Source organism: Amblyraja radiata, chromosome 33, assembly GCF_010909765.2.
Source record: "Amblyraja radiata isolate CabotCenter1 chromosome 33, sAmbRad1.1.pri, whole genome shotgun sequence".
NCBI lineage: Eukaryota > Metazoa > Chordata > Chondrichthyes > Rajiformes > Rajidae > Amblyraja > Amblyraja radiata.
Genome location: NC_045988.1, coordinates 12,027,342 through 12,043,856, shown reverse-complemented (window position 1 = coordinate 12,043,856; position 16,515 = coordinate 12,027,342). Strand labels below are relative to the sequence as shown.

Here is a 16,515-nt window from a genome sequence, read left to right as displayed (position 1 = left end):
AATACAAGGATACTTTTCATTAGCTACCATTAGTTCATTTTTAGATTAAAACATTCTTCTAAAATACATCCCAATTCAAATCCTACACGCTATTCAAATAAGTATTTTGCTAGCTTTTATTTATTTATTGCAATGTTTAAAAACAAAGATCTGTAACTAGAGAGAACTCTATTTGTAATTTTATGTACTGAGATATTGTAATCTGGATTGTACTGACTGAGTGTGCTGGCTACAGATTTGGAAATAGATTTTAACGGAATATATATATATATATATTTCTCTCCCTCTGCTGCACCTTCTCCATAACCCTTCAAATATATATATATATATATATATATATATATATATATATATATATATATATATATATATATATATATATATATATATATATATATATATATATATATTTGAAGGGTTATGGAGAAGGTGCAGCAGAGGGAGAGAAATTGAATCATTTTTTTTTCTCCAAAAGTTCCAGTACATGTACAATGGGCTGAATGGTCTTTCTGTATGGTCTACAATTGTACTTTGTATCTACATCTGTTTTCTTAAAACATCTCCTCTCTCACTCTCCCAGCTCACCGTTCCCCATGTGCAAGCTGCAAGCCTACCTGATTCACCAGCATCTCAAGAACATGAAAATTTCCAACCGATCTGTGCCTGCAACATGTGTACAATAAGACAGCAACCAGAGCTGCTAAACCATAATGTTGGCACAGCAATACCAAGCAAAAGAGCACTTCATCCCATCAAAGTTTATCTACATCATGTACGAACCATCTGCCTTGAGGTTCTCATCACTAGATATTCATCCCTAGCAGCAGTGTGGAAGCAATCTCATTATTCAGGGATGGTGGATACCACATATTCAAGGTTTTTGTGGGAATGTCCCTTGGACAGATCAGCTATTACATCTTGTGTTTTAATATTGGCTAATCAATGTACATGTTTTGGGGAATTTTCTTTGTAGACTAATTTGCCTCTTAAAACCATGTGGGTGATCGCAGTGTGGTTATTATAATCATAGAAATCAGTAACCATGATTTTGTTGAAAAAATAAAGTTTTGCTCTTTTAATACACCAAACAATCTTTGTCACTGAACCCTAAAATCACCTAACAATTGAACATCAGTTGTAAGAAGTGTATCATTACTGACTTGAACTTGCTGTGATGATTGTGGAATTAAAAGGTTGCTTATATTTAATTAACCGTGGCATCATGTAGGTCAATACTCTCTTGCTTAATACATTTTAATAGCCTGTGTTAATTTTGTGCGAAAAAAATGAGTTTGCTTAATGCAGATCACACCAAATGATCAAAATGCAACTTGCATATTTAAAGCAGAACATTTACCAGCTGGATACAGTTCAGCCCGCAAACAAATCAATAAAAATGAAAAGCTCATAAGAAAGACTGCTTGAAAGACCCACAATCACACAATATAAACTTTGTATTCAAAAGGACAAAATATTAACTGATTTAAAAAACAACTTTCACTTCTCTCATGTTTCCAAAAATTCAAACCACCTTTTGCAGAGAAATGAATAAATATCTTTCGGTGAAGTCTTTTTTCATGGAGTGTTAAAGTCCCAGTGCAAAAGTCTCCATGTACTGATAGCTATTATGTTTAATGGTTTACATATCCTCCACACTCCATTTGTATGCGATCTCTTGCACTGCTTTCTTTTCAGCTTGTCTGGCATACCGCTTCTTTTCAAACCCATTTGACCTGCAAATTAAAAACAAGTGTTTTGAGGTTGAAAAGACTTCAAATATATTATGTGGCAGCTATCCGTATGGCATATTTTTGTGAAATTCCTTCTATCCATGCAAATGTGGCTATCAATGGAGAATGGAATGATTTGCATTTTAAAAAGTTTGAAATCAAGGGTTGCCTCCAATATACAACAGCCCCAGCAAATGCCTTTGGCCAGGTGCAATCTATGATGAGCATTAGTCAGCACTGAACCTGTACTCACTGGAGCTTAGAAGAACGAGGGGGGACCTCATTGAAATGTACATAATAGTGAAAGGCTTGAATAGAGTAGGTGTGGAGAGGATGTTTCCACTAGTGGGAGAGTCTAAGACTAGAGGTCACAGCCTCAGAATTAAAGGACGTTCTTTTAGGAAGGAGAAAAGGAGAATTTATTTAGTCATAGGGTGGTGAATCTTTGGAATTATTTGCCACGGAAAGCTATGGAGGCAATGTTAGTGGATATTTTTAAGGCAGAGAAAGATAGATTTTGAGTAGTACAGGTGTCAGAGATTATGGGGTGAAGACAGGAGAATGGGGTTAGCAGGGAGAGATAGATCAGCCATGATTGAATGGCGGAGTAGACTTGATCGGCCAAATGGCCTAATTCTGTTCCTATTCCTAATGACCTTATGAACATTGATTAGATATAGAGAAAGTTCCTTCTACAATCATCGACAAAACATTGCCTAGGCAGGTACAGCAAGTGGTTATTTCAGACATAACGTGCCAATGAAACTCTTCATTCAATGTTGCTCAGGTAAAATTCAAAATGGACACCTTAGCATCTTAAAATCACCAATGAATGGTGAAATACTGGCAGTTTTTTTTAACAGGGCTTCCCAAGAACTGAAATGAGACTGTTCGATGATTTCAGTTTCTGATTCACTGCAATCATTGAACGAATTAAACTTTTTTTTTTTAAAGTTCCTCCACTAAAATCTTGGAAATCAATATCACCTGATCTGTGCTCATGTGATAATTAACCAACTAGTGCAACTTGATTTAGTATCCCATTTATAGAGGATTACATTACTCAAAGTTACTTAAAGCCGACACAAGGTTCAACCCCAATAAAGCGCTCAGGAATGTCCCCTTCAAAAGCGGGATTTAATTTTAAATCTCTGCTCAAAATCTATAATGAATGAAATAGCTGCAAGTCCTTTCAAACATTTTACAGTAAAACATTATTGCTGGTGTAGTAAATGGAGCTGTTGATCAGCTGAGGGTACAATAGAGAAATGTTTACACATAGGACACTCCATGGACCTGTTTCTCCTGTCCAAGTGTGGGCTTTCTGCTCAGAGTCTCTTCCTTTTCAGTTTTTATTTTTCCAATTTTATAAACCAAGAACCACTCAACCCTCGAGTCTACCCCGCCACTCAATTTGACCTTGGCAACTTCATTTATGGATCTTTTCTTCTTATCCTATGCTATTTGTTTACTTCAATAGACCTTTGGTTTTAATATTTATGACTTAACTTAACATCCTTTCAGCTGCAGCAGCTTCTGATTCCATTTACACTGCAATTTCTCCTGTTATCTGATTATCATGGGTGACGACTGCACATAGTTTAAAAATCTATGAAGGATTAAAACTAAACCACTAAAAATTATTAAAATAGAAACTGAGCATAACCTGTCCACTCCATCCCAGCGGTACCCAGGGTACAGATTGAACCTGTTGGGGGGTGGTGCAGGACCATTGTATCGTGGCTTCTCTAATAAGGGAAAGAAAAAAATATTCAGTTTTTATCCATAGTCAGAAACCTCATGCTTTCACAGTGCTATGGATTAAAACTATGTTTAAAATCCCCTCAGTATTAGAACCCCGTCATTTCATCATTTTGCTTAAAACGCACCATTTTTATTCTTGGCCTCCTTTTCCTTCTTCTTCTTGATTAACCCAGCCATTGGGTCACCATCCCGCTCTTTCTCACGTAGGTGGCGGTCTAAGTCTACGTCATCGATATGTCGGGCAAGTGGCTTTTGCATCTCACGAACAGCATCCTCTATGTTCTGCTTCTGCTGCTCTTGCTGAGCCAAACTGAAGTAAGTCATATCAAGAATGAGTAGGACTAGCACAAAGAAGAGAGCAAAAACAAGAGACTGAGGAAAGGAATTGTGGAATTTGAGGCACAGTCGGGTAAAGAAGCTACGTAAATATGAAATGTGTCGGGGTGGGGAGAGAGAGAGAGAGAGAGAGAGAGAGAGAGAGAGAGAGATAGGAAGACTGCTTGAAGGAGGGGGAATGCATAACTTTGCAATTGAGGGCAAAGATAGGGTCAGGGTGAGAAGTTGGGGAAGGAAAAAAAGACGGCTTGGACTTATGATTGGAAGAAAAATGCACAGGGAAATGGTGCAAAGGGGTAGGGATTGTGTGATTTAGAGAAAAAGGCAACAAAATAAATTACACCATGTGAATGAAGGATGAAATGTGGGAAGAAATTGGAAAGCAGATTGGTAGAGAGGGAAAATGGACCACAGCTTAAGGTAATTAAGAGATATGTCAACGTATAATCATAAGGGGTTCAAAAGGGAACTGCAGATGCTGGAATATCGAGGGTGCACAAAATTGCTGGGGAAACTCAGCGGGTGCAGCAGCATCTATGGAGCGAAGGAAATAGGCGACGTTTCGGGCCGAAACCCTTCTTCAGAAGAAGGGTTTCGGCCCGAAACGTCGCCTATTTCCTTCGCTCCATAGATGCTGCTGCACCCGCTGAGTTTCCCCAGCAATTTTGTGTACCCTCTATAATCATAAGGGACTGGAATAGACTAACCAGCTGCTGTGGAACTACTCAACTTTACTGGAGCCCATCTTACTCATTATGTTGATGAGGATATAATAAATCCTATGTACTTACCCTTTGCCCCACTGGGCATATTTTTCAAGTTTTATTGCATTCTCCTCGTTCTTCTTCTTCTGTTCAAGCCGTTCCTGATCCAAGTCCCTCTTTTTCCCCGATTTATCTCGGAACACAGTAGTGGCATTTCTAGCGTCATCTTTAAAATAGAATTGAAAAATGTCAGCATCATCGGGTGGTCTGAATTGGGAATTTATAAAACACCTCATCTTGATTATCAGCCACTCCCCACACGGGGTTGGTGCACAGGAGTTTCAGATTGTCGATTACAATATAGGCAGGATTATGGACTAGTACATGGCTGGAATGATGCGCAGAAGCATTCTTTGGTTAGTACAGGGAGTTAACAGCTGGGTAAGAGTGAGCTATCTATTGTTCCCCTCAGCTGGGAAATGTTACAAAGCACAAGGGTTTGGATGCAGAGAAACAACGTCTATTCACTTTAGCCTGCAGCACTGGTTGAAGTTAAAAAGAGAACATAGGTTTGGAACTACCTAAGCATAAGATGTTGGCCCATCAACATTTCTAGCAACAGCACACGCTCTCCAATTATTTCAAGTTTAATGTTCGAAAAATACTCTTTTCTAAATCTTTTCATTTCCTTAAATCCCTGAAGTATGGTAATCATTTGTTCCCTCCTCTTCATGTTTCCTCATCAGAGAGAGACATTTCTCTTGAGAGGTGAACAAGTGATTGGAACCAAGATGGTTACCACAACTAACCACAAATGTTTATCTAATTTTATTTACTTCATGCCATAGAAATGCATTCCCCATTTCTAAAATGGTCTGGTGGAATATCTCCTAGCTTCCCTTTTTACTCTCCTGGGGACAATTTTAAATGGATAACAGCGTCAAATATTTCATCCATTTAGAATTGTCCAATGTCAGAATTCTTCATGTTGTTAAGAGTCCTTCATTAAATTGGCACACTTCTGCTGCAGAGGGAATGCCACAAATCTCTTAATTTTATCATATAATCACTATTATCCAAACAAACTCTTGCTCCCTTTGACGTTAAATAATAGAGCTGAATACTCTATTAAACTTCTACAAGTGTATGGTGTAAAACACACTGACTGGTTGCATCATGGCCTGGTTCTGAAATTTGAAAGTTCAAGAATGAAGGAAGCTACAGAAAGTGATAGACATTGCCCATTCCATCATGGGTACTGAATTCCCCACCAATGAAGTGCAACCTCAAGAAGGAAGCCAATATCATCAAATATCCACACCATCCAGGCCCATTCACTTCTCGTTGCTACCAGCAAGGTGGTGGTACAAGAGCCTGACAATCATTACCACCAGCTTCAAGAACAGCTTCTTTCCATCAACCATCAGGTTATTGAACCACCCTGCACAATTCTAATCATAACCCCACTGAACCACTATGGATTTTACATTGCTAAGGCAGCTCTATGTACTTTTGCTATTACGCAATCATGGTCTAGTTTACTTAGTATAACTGATAATTTATTGTATATCTATTGCTGTTGTTGCTGCTGTTTCTAATGTGCATATAAAGCCGCAACAAGTAAGAATTTCATTGTTCAATTTTATATCCAGTGCATAAGAGAAATAAACACTTAACACATGTGATTTTGGACAATATTTACAGTGACCTAACCTATGTTTTGCACTAGTTTATCACATGTTTGCACTCTATGATTCCATCTTTACGTTTTGTTTATTGACCGATATAATCAACTTGCAATCACCCATGAGAATTCTAGAGAGATATATAGAATAAAAGGAAAGATAAAAGCATGAAGTAATGAGAAAGCAAAAGATAGTAAAGAAAATGAAAGAGGTAATGTGGAGAGAAAGTGAAAAACAAATAACAGGAAAAGATTAAAAAAACAGATAAAATTGGTCTCAGCACTAATCCTAGTGTTCTTTCACTTACAATCTTTAATGTTATTTAAAAAATCATAGTTAATGTTAGCAAAGCAGGTTAATTTTTGGGGTTGGGGACAAATTAACTATCGTATTATTGAGCCAACAAGTCAGGAAATCCTACACTCTCTTCCCAATCTATGTTGTATAAACTGCGGAAGGATTAATGAAGCTCAGCATCACTGGGCTACGTGAGCCATGGGCTCTGATCTTGAGTCTATATACTTAATACAACGTGCAGGTACTTAAACAAAAGATTAAGTGAAGTAACAGGCTCCATGTTGATGCCTCCAGTTGTTGATACCTTGCTTATGCTTGCGGCAGAATTATAGAGACCTTTAGAATCAGCATTTTCAGGGGGGAAAAAAAGTTCCAAATGAATGTGTAACACTACAACTGCCAGGAGATCCCTCAAGCTGCATCGATACCTGCTAAGTGCTCGGCTGCTCGCTCCCTTTTCCTCCGGTCCTCTTTCTCTTTCCTTAATGTATCTGTCGATACCAGACCAGCCTTATCCCCAGATAGCATCTCATTCCCTTGTGACTGAAACACAAGATTTTGTAAGTTCATCTGTTTTTTATGTTAGTAACTTAAAGACAGCATGATTAAGAACCACCAAAGGCCACATTCAACAGATAAATTATGTTTTAAAGGCCAAATGTTCCTCTTTCCACCCTCTGCCATTCGTTTTCAGCTGTAAATGGTTTGTTTGAGATATTACATGTTTTGGTTGAATATGAAATTCCCATTAATTCAATTACGAGAAGAAATGTCTACCGTGACAATTTCAAAAATGAGTGGCATTCCTTCTTAAACTCCTTTGGAGTTTTGTGTAATCTCATAAAGATTCTTTATGGCCATTCATCCTGACTGGTCTATGCTGGTGCTTACATTCCATACTGGCCCCTTATTATTCAACACACTGTCATTATTAAGTCTTCCGTTCCTTTTTCATGTGATTATCCAGCCTCCCATTAAATTATTCATGGTATCTTCCAATGAGGAGGAACTTCCTTAACCAGAAGGTGGTGGATCTTTGGAATTCATTGCCACAGATGGCTGTAGAGCCCAAGACACTTGATTAGTAAGGACGTTACAGGTTACCATGAGAAAGCAGGAAAATGGGGTTGAAAGGGAAAAATAGATCAGCCACGATCGAATGCAGGAATAGACTTGATGGGCCAAATGGCCTAATTCTGCTCCTATGTTTTAGGGTCTATAGGTCCTCCTAGTGGTTGTGAGTGGTACTTTCAGCATAAAGAAGTTTCCTCTGAATTCTCAATCTGATTTATAAGTAACAGGTATCAAATCAAGTGGAAATATTCAACTTCACATATAATTTACAAACCAGGGTTGTTGAAAATGTGGCCCATGGCGACTCTTGGATTGAACCCCGAAAAGGCCACCACTGTGAATGATATTATCAAGTACCACTGCAGAGTTGTGGACAACTTGTACAAGGGAGAGGTGTTGTTGTGGAGGCATGTTGGAGAGAAGATCATTGCTGGAGCAGGTGTTGGTGAAGTGGGGGCTTCTGCGAGACGATTGCTGGAAACAGGATTGCAGAGGAATGATGATGGTTGAAGGGAATGTGAGGATGTGGAAAGATATGGGTGATGAGAAATTGATGGAAATGGTGAGTTTGTGATCAGGAGGATAAATTGGAGGGAGTTATCCATTACAATGTAAAACTAAAGGAGGTACTTATTTGGCGATTCATGACATGGACTCTTTGGTAGCAAGCAAAGAAAGGGTGAAAATCTTTAGCTTTTGTTCAAGCAGGCCTCAACCTTCCTATTTGGACATGCTTTGGGCCTTCCATGCACGGCCTTCCATGTAGTTTTGTAGAAGTACAAAAAAAAGTATAGGACTTCGGATGACCTTAAATTGACCAAATGTTGTTCACGCTCGTTATACACTCTTCCATAATGTAAGATTTATGAGAGTACAAACCTGTCTTCGCTTTCCAAAGAAAACAGCTTTCTTTCTTTCACTTCACTATCCTGATTGTTTCCCAAAACCCTCTCCAACAAAAATCTGTTGATTGTGGGTTTTTTATATGTATATGTGCATATGTCTGTGTCTGTGTCAATAATATGTGTGTGTGGGGAGATCCAAACATTTACAAATCCAAGAGAAAAATTCCTTCTCAGCTGTCTTAACTTGGAGACTCGTTATTCCAAAACCTCTAGTTCTAGGGAAACATTGCCTCAGCATCTACCCTATCAAATATTTTTCAAAATGTTGTCTTACTAAGATTATCCCTCATTCTTCCAAACACACAGTTATTTGTCGAACCTGTTCAACCTTTCCTCATCAAACAATTCAACTTCTAGAATCAACCTCATGAGCATAATTTGAATTTCCTCCAGACATGATATAGATCCTTAAGAACATCAAAACGGTAGACTGAGCTCCAGGTGTAGCATTGCAACTGTAGCCTTCCTGACAACACTCTTCCTTTAGGAGAGAAAAGTGAAAGAAAAATATATTCCAAAAGTTTCACGGCCAGACCTTGGCCCTTGGGTTCCTGATTATACATCAGCAAGATCAAAATAAGGCGAATGGAAACCATGTCAGTAAATCCAATATAGAGAACAGCATTTACAAAAACAAGGGGACGTTGGGGCAGAGGGGAAGGGGAATATTTGATGGATTCCTATCCTGGTGTACCTTGCCATCTACATTCTTGTTCAATTAACTGCACCGGGCAATATCAACATGACTTTCAAGAAAATGCTTTAGAAGGGAAATCAATTCAATACTGCCGAGCTCCAAACCAGTTATCTACAAAGTCTCCTTTATAGACCATATTTAATCCTCCCAAAGTGCTCCAAAGCAGCAAACAATATTGGGAGGATCTCACATAGGAATGTCAACACTGACATGACCTGCCTACTGCTCTGCAGGCTTTTACTACATCATACCAGTAGATCAGCACTTGGTCCTACCTTTCGGCTCGGACTTGAGTCTCGACTGACTTGTCCCCTTGAGGAAGCTTGTTTATGGGTACGTTGCCTCTGCTGAGTAGGCGATGGACATGAGGTTTGAATCTCCACCTTCCTGCGTGGTGGCGACAGGTCTGAGTCAGAGGAATGCTGACCTCCCTTTCGTGGGGGTGAAAGGTCAGAATCAGAATCCTTTGCTTTCCGTGGAGATCCTCTTGCTCTTCTGTCCTTGTCTCTCTTGGAGGACAATGCTAGGTAAGAAAGATTTTCACAATCAAAAATCAGTATTTTGAAATATATAATTCAGCAAAACCAGGCACAAACCAGCAACATCTAGACCTCAAGATGGAAGCCTCAGCCACCCAGGAGATGGAGCTGGTAGTTCATTAACTATTTTGATGACTTTACATTCAACTTGCATTAAACTTAGCCTTCTTATAATTATTTGTTCGAGCTGTGTAGTGCGAGCTTATACTGCATCTAATATGTGCTGCATCTATCTTAGCATTACTTGAGTAGATAGCAAATGTTAAAAGTGGGAATTGGGTTGCAGTTTTTTCAATCCAATCTCCTGTTTTCTCTGGGAATTATACTTTATGGGTTGGAGATAGGTTAAAGTCAAAACAGTTTTTTGCATTTCCAGATGCTGAAAGATTTGAGGAATCATGTATTTTTTCTGCTAGGGAAAATGTCAGGGAGATAATACATACTCTTTCCATGTGACAAGTCTGTTGATCTGATTGATTTTTCAGAGTTTTTCTTCCTTGGAGGTGAAAGGTCAGGAGAATCATGACGTAGTTTCCTTGGAGCTGAAAGGTCAGGCGAATCGTGGCGTCCCTTCCGAAGAGGTGAAAGGTCAGGGAAATCATGCCGTCCCTTCCTAAGAGGTGAAAGGTCAGGAGAATCATGCCGCCCTCTCCGAGATGGTGAAAGGTCAGGAGAATCGTTCCACCTGTCTGAAACAGGTGAAACATCTGATGAATCATGGTGTTGTCTTCTGGCCGCTGACTGGTCAGGTGAAACTGCTCCCACTTTTTTCCCACAATTCATCCCTTTTCCCGGTAGAGAATCAAAACCTGGTAATGAACTAAAAGAAAAACACACATTCGTGTATCAAAAATACAGGTTCTTGGTTCAACAACAATATGTCAGAACTTTTACTCACTACTTTAATTATCTACACAATACTTTCTATTAGAGTTTGGCTGTAAAGCAAGTGTACAGGGTGTAAAGGCATCATGTCTCTATCCACTGCATTGCACGTGATATGTTTGCTTCTATTCCATCATTAGAAGTCTTGCCTTCAAATATCCAAAGCCTAAGCAAAAATTCTCTCTGCAATCAATTTTAGTTCTCCCTCTCCTTCAAAAAGATTATTGAAACCTAATTATTTTATCAAGGATTTAATCATCCACCCTATCATTTCTTTATCATGGTTTTATAAAGCTCCTGTGAACCATCTTGGGTTGTCTGGTGTTGTGAAAATGCAAGTTGGTATGCTCATAAAACCCCATATTGTAAACAGGCCCAAAGAAGGGCAATGAATGAAGAACTGGGATATCCCATTTGAAGAATCAGCAAATTACTATAAATGCCTGCTGCACCGAAAGAGACCATCCGACTGCTAATGGTATTTACGCTCCAAATCTTCTCCTACCATCTACCTTACCGCACATTCTTCAGCTTATTTCTCCCGTGTGTATATCGAGCTTCCTCTGAAAATAATTTACTCTATGTACCTCTTTGCTGACTTTTCTGATTTATTTTGAATATTTTAGCATTCATCTTATTTTTCATGACCTTTAGTCATGGATTTCCTCTTCCAATATTTCCCATTATTTATGATATCTAATGCCTCCAAAATTGGAGGTTTTCTTATAGGAATTAAATCAAGTATTAGATACATCAATAATAGACAAAAGAGCAGCGTCCAGCAATTCAAACTTACCTGCCAGTTTGTGTTTGTAAAAACAGGTCTGAGCCCTGTGAGTCTGTATTTTCATCTAAAAGAAAACACAAAAGCATTAATTGCCCTTATAGCAGGCTTGTGCTTCCCTAATACTTCTTATTAATGGAGAAACAAGAGTTTGCAGATGCTGGAATCTAGGGTAAAACACAAACTGCTGTAGGGTCAGGCAGCATCTGTCGAGAGAAATAGCCAGATGGCATTTTGGATGAAGACGCTTTTTCAGTTGAAGGGCCCAACATGAAAAGTCATCAATCCATTTCCCACCATGGACACTGCCTGACCTGCTGAGTTCCACAGCAGTTTGTTTATTTCTTCCTTTTAATTGTATTTTATATATTGATAAAGGTTAACTATCAGTGTCTCTATTTGTCAATTTTATTGAACTGAGGGGTGTGTGTTGCGGGGAGAGCAAGGAAATCACTAGAATTCACCTGGTAATTTAAACATATGTGGCACTGAATCCAAATTCACCTTAACCTAAATGTGAGTATTTAATAAAGTCTCCAATTACCTGGTTCAATCCTTTAGGACAAGAGAGTGGCCATCAAACCAGGTCTATTTGTGATCAGGACTCCAAAGTAACATATTTGATTCTGAATGGATCTTTGAAGTAGCCATACACACTATTTGGTTCAAGATGGCCCATTAATACTTTGGTACCCGGGAGTGGGTAGCAGATTCTGACCATGGCAGCAATGTTGACATTTCAATAATGCATTCAAAAGGGACGGTGTTGCTTTTGACAAGATTTCAAAATCCACCATGACACTGATATACAATCATTCATAAAAGTTGACATCATGATTTTACCACATACCGCCTAAAACTTTCCACTTGCTGGATCGAAATTCTTCCATTTGCTGAATAATTACAGGTCTCTCATCAATTAATTCTGCAACCTAAGAAAGAAGGCTTGGAATGAACATGAAATACAATATAACATTGACTTTCAGTGACATAACGCCTTTAATGTAGTAAAATGTTCCAAAACATTTTACAGGAATGTCACCAAAATATCTGGCACCAAGCTGAAAAAAAATTAGGAAAGATGGGGAAAGACTTTGCTTAAAGAGGTAAGTGTTAATGATTTTTTTTGAAGAGAAGGGTAGAAAGGTTTAGAAAATAAATGCCAGACCATACAGACTATCTGATGAGATCACAGCTGGAAGTACAAGATTTACATGAGAAAAGAACTTGAGGAATCAAAAATTAGCTGATACAAGTTAACAAAGTTGTAACGGGCAAATGGGTGGAAATTAGAATGAATGTGACAGCATTTTGAATCAGTTCAAGTTCATGGAGGGCACAAAGTTGTCCAGGAAAATATAGAATTGATGATTCTGAAGGTTAAAAAAGTATCCATTTCTGGTTTAAAAAAGAATCAATGAGAATTTCAGCAGTAGATGGGTTGAGGCACAGTAGAAACAAGCAATTATGCAAAGGTGAAATTAGTTGTTACATCAGATGTTATGTAAGATGTATGCTCCCTATACAAAAAAAAAGTCTTGCTCCATCCCTCTCATCTGAGTCTGATGGACTTGCAAGAACTGGCATTGCAATGGCAATCAGATGTTGGGAGATATAGTGTCTTTGAGTAGCAATGTTACAATCCCCGCGATCAGTGGCGCTCTAGATCTGCCCACTGCCTGTGCGTGCAACTCGAGAGGCTGTGGGGGGGGGGGTTTGTCAGGTTGTCAGGGAGGGATTTCCTCATACAACAAGCTTATGATGTAGAGGAAATCTCGTTCTGTCATCCCGTTCGTGTTTTTTTTCAAAACGTTGCTGGTCTATTGGATTGCTGGATTTGAAAGTCGGGCTCAACTTCAACGCCTTCCAAATCAAGGAATCAAGTTCAGGACAAAACAAAAGGTATGTAGGCGTTTATTTAGCATTTTATCCAGTTTTTGGTGTGATTTCATTTAGATCTGATGATGCAAAATAAGTTATTTTGGCCTCGATATCTGTATGTACTGTGGAAGTTTTTAGTCAGATATTCATATGAAAATATTCATCATGGATAGACAATTACACAAAATACGGATAATTTAGATGTTATGACATGATTGTGCAAAAAATAATTTTGATTATCTTGGGAGTGGATGTTTAAGGATTTTGAACACATGTCTGTGTAAACGGCCCTTGCTCTCGATCACAGCTTTTGTGTTAAGTTAATGGAAAAACAATAGGGAACAAGATGCTAATTTCCGAGTATGAAAATGACAATAACTTTTTTAATACTGGAGATATGAAAGTGAATTGGGTATCAAATTAAAGGTTTTTGATGCTTTACCTGATGGGATAAAATTACAGGCTTGATTTTTAACCTCAAAATTTTGTGACATCCTTACTTTGAGAAGCATCAGGTCAAAGCTAACATGTACTGGGGCATAAATCATTGCTACGTTATCATGAATAGCTGCTAGATCAATCAGCACACTTTCTCTTCTGTTGTCAAGTTCATGGCAAATACAAAATGTGCTCCACTTTAGCTAGGACTCAAGGAGTATGCTCAGAAAAATGTGCCACGTCATAACAAAGGCAGGATAATTCACAAACTCAAGGGATTTCCCAACATAAAGAGAAATTAACTTTAAAGGGAATCATACCAGGACCATCCAAAAGTCCTTTGCAGCTTTCTCATGTGCAAAGCTGACAAATACTAAGGGAATGGATTGTTCATCTGTCCTCTTCCCAAGGGATTGATATCAGGAGGAGTGGATAAAGCAGAGATGGAGTGGGCATAGAGGATCATTTTTGCCTCAAGAAGCCATGGTTATCAGTTGAAACAATTCCAGGAAAGTACAAAAGCACAACATAAATATTATTGTATTGAATTTGCTCCAACACATCTCAGGTAATTTTTTATACATCATCCCAATTCACTGAAATAAAACAATCCTTCTCTTGCCTTTCGTCATTTTGCTCTCAACCATACAAGAAATAACAGGGAGTTGCGGATGTAACCCAGACCATCACGCACACCAACCTCCCTTCCATGGATTCCATCTACACATCACGCTTCGACAAGTCCAGCAGCATAACCAAGGACCAGCCTCACCCTGTCACTCCCCTCTCCAATCAGGCAAGAGGTACAGAAGTTTGAAAATGCATACATCCAGATTCAGGGACAGTTTCTTCCAAGCTATTATGAGGCAAATGAACAGTCCTCTCACCAGCTAGAGTGTGGTCCTGACCTCCCATCTACCTCATTGGGGACCTTTCAACTATCCTAAATCAGACTTTATCTTGAACTAAATGTTATACCCTTTATCCCGATCTGTACATTGTGAACGGCTTGATTGTAATTGTGTATAGGTATTTTCATTGACTGGATAGCACGCAACAAAAACCTTTTAAATGTATCTTGGATCACGTGACAATAATAAAGTTTTTTTTAAAAACTGACTTTTGATGAGAATACTTTGGAAAGACATTTGGTAGAGAAAAATAATATATTTTGGAATTGGTCAAATGGATGCAGCACATGTTTCAATACTATGCTTCCTGCACCATTCAGTTAGCAGCAATCTTTCAGACTACTATTAAAAATACTATTTGAGTTGCCATGTTATGATGTGCCAAGTAAGCCTTAAGGCAGAAAGCAATTTCCAGGAGTAAATGTATCTGCCTATACATACCACAGGAGCTTCATCATCATCACCAGACTCCACCTCCAATGCATTATCCTCTGTCGCAAGGCTCTTCCAAGTCACATCATCATCCACAATCCGCATTCTGTGTAATGATAACAAGGTGAGATTTTCAGCTTATTGTGAGCTTATGTCAGAACCACATCATACAAATGTTTAGTAAGAAAAATCTTTAAATAGCGAAATAAAAATCCACCTATTACTACGCTTTCTTCCCCCATGCCACAATCTGTCTGAAGAAGGTCCCCGTCCTGAAAATGTTGCCTATCCATTCTCTCCGCAGATACTGCCTGACTCACTGAATTACTCAAGCACTCCAGTGTTTTGCTCAAGATTCTAGCATCTGAAGTTCCTTGTATACTCTAAAGTTTAAGTCCTTAAACAGTGAGGGACAGAGTCCTGGGTAACAGTCCTTCAAACACTTGAAGGATATATTGTTCAAAGAGGCCAGACGAATGGCATTAGACAAAAATGCTGGAGAAACTCAGCGGGTGCTGCCTCACCTGCTGAGTTTCTCCAGCATTCTTGTCTACCTTCGATTTTTCCAGCTCCTGCAATTCTTTCTGAAACAAATGAATGGCATTGGTGATTTGTAAATAGTATGACGTACTGATTATAACCATATAACAATTACAGCACGGAAACAGGCCATCTCGGCCCTTCTAGTCCGCGCCGAACACGTATTCTCCCCTAGTCCCATCTACCTGCACTCAGACCATAACCCTCCATTCCTTTCCCGTCCATATAACTATCCAATTTATTTTTAAATGATAAAAACGAACCTGCCTCCACCACCTTCACTGGAAGCTCATTCCACACAGCTACCACTCTCTGAGTAAAGTAGCTGTGTGGAATTGCACGGTATTTCTTGTATATATTTTAATGAGGGAAGTGTGTAGGAAGGAACTGCAGATTGCTGGTTCAAACCAGATAGACACAAAAAGCGGGAGTAACTCAGTGGGACAGGCAGCATCTCTGGAGAGAAGGAATGGGTGACGTTTCGGGTTCGGGTCGAGACCCTTCTTCAGAGTTTGTTTTTGAAATAGAACAACTGCACACGAGGGCAAACCCTGGGCTGAATTGCGTCCAGTATAAGGGCGACATAGGAGCTACGTTTATAGTGAAGAGTTATAGCTGCCTCTCCCCCAGTACTGCGCCTAAACATGGGCCGTTGCTGACACCATTAACCGGTCGCAGCCGCGGGCCTCGGCAACTGAGGGAGGGGGGGACCCAGCGCTGCGTTCTTACCCGCCGGCTTTGATCTTCGCTTTTCTCTTTTTCCTCCCGGCCGGAAGCTCCCGGTCCCCCCGCTTCCCGGACTCGGAGCTGCTGAGGTACCGCTTCAAATACTCCTCTTTGCTGAGCGCCGCCATGATAATCCCAACCAGCACCGCGCCCGTCACCTAAGCAACGTTGGCGTCATGACGTCCTC

General features: G+C 39.4%; 2 protein-coding genes across 4 annotated transcripts in view; one reads left to right on the top strand and one right to left on the bottom strand.

The window, feature by feature from the left end:
- The window catches only part of LOC116991399, a 16,063-nt gene extending 15,010 nt beyond the window's left edge, over nt 1–1,053 (top strand). For both annotated transcript variants that reach the window (XM_033050012.1, XM_033050011.1), the window contains exon 8: nt 581–1,053. In XM_033050012.1, coding sequence (XP_032905903.1) covers nt 581–683 — 103 coding nt within the window. In that variant the 3' untranslated portion in view covers nt 684–1,053. The remainder of the gene's footprint in view (nt 1–580) is intronic.
- Nucleotides 1,047–16,515, bottom strand: bud13 (BUD13 homolog). 2 transcript variants are annotated; one of them, XM_033050010.1, is made up of 12 exons: nt 16,332–16,492; nt 15,072–15,168; nt 12,251–12,332; nt 11,413–11,467; nt 10,365–10,551; nt 10,175–10,325; nt 9,468–9,715; nt 6,945–7,059; nt 4,622–4,760; nt 3,620–3,804; nt 3,397–3,478; nt 1,047–1,733 (listed from the first exon to the last, which is right to left on the bottom strand). In XM_033050010.1, the coding sequence occupies exons 1-12, from the start codon at nt 16,454–16,456 to the stop codon at nt 1,640–1,642; spliced, it is 1,560 nt and encodes a 519-aa protein (XP_032905901.1). In that variant the 5' UTR covers nt 16,457–16,492; the 3' UTR covers nt 1,047–1,639. The 2 variants fall into 2 exon arrangements, with proteins under 2 accessions (XP_032905901.1, XP_032905900.1); XM_033050009.1 differs by having other exon boundaries at nt 10,175–10,551; nt 16,332–16,515.

Coding starts and splice junctions, on each gene's coding strand:
- bud13 (XM_033050009.1), bottom strand. CDS start 16,456: ATGGCGGCGCTCAGCAAAGAGGAGTATTTGAAGCGGTACCTCAGCAGC. Junction 4,761..6,944: donor AGCAGCCGAGCACTTAGCAG/GTATCGATGCAG, acceptor TCTATTTTAAAG/ATGACGCTAGAAATGCCACT. Junction 3,479..3,619: donor GGAGGCCAAGAATAAAAATG/GTGCGTTTTAAG, acceptor TTCCCTTATTAG/AGAAGCCACGATACAATGGT.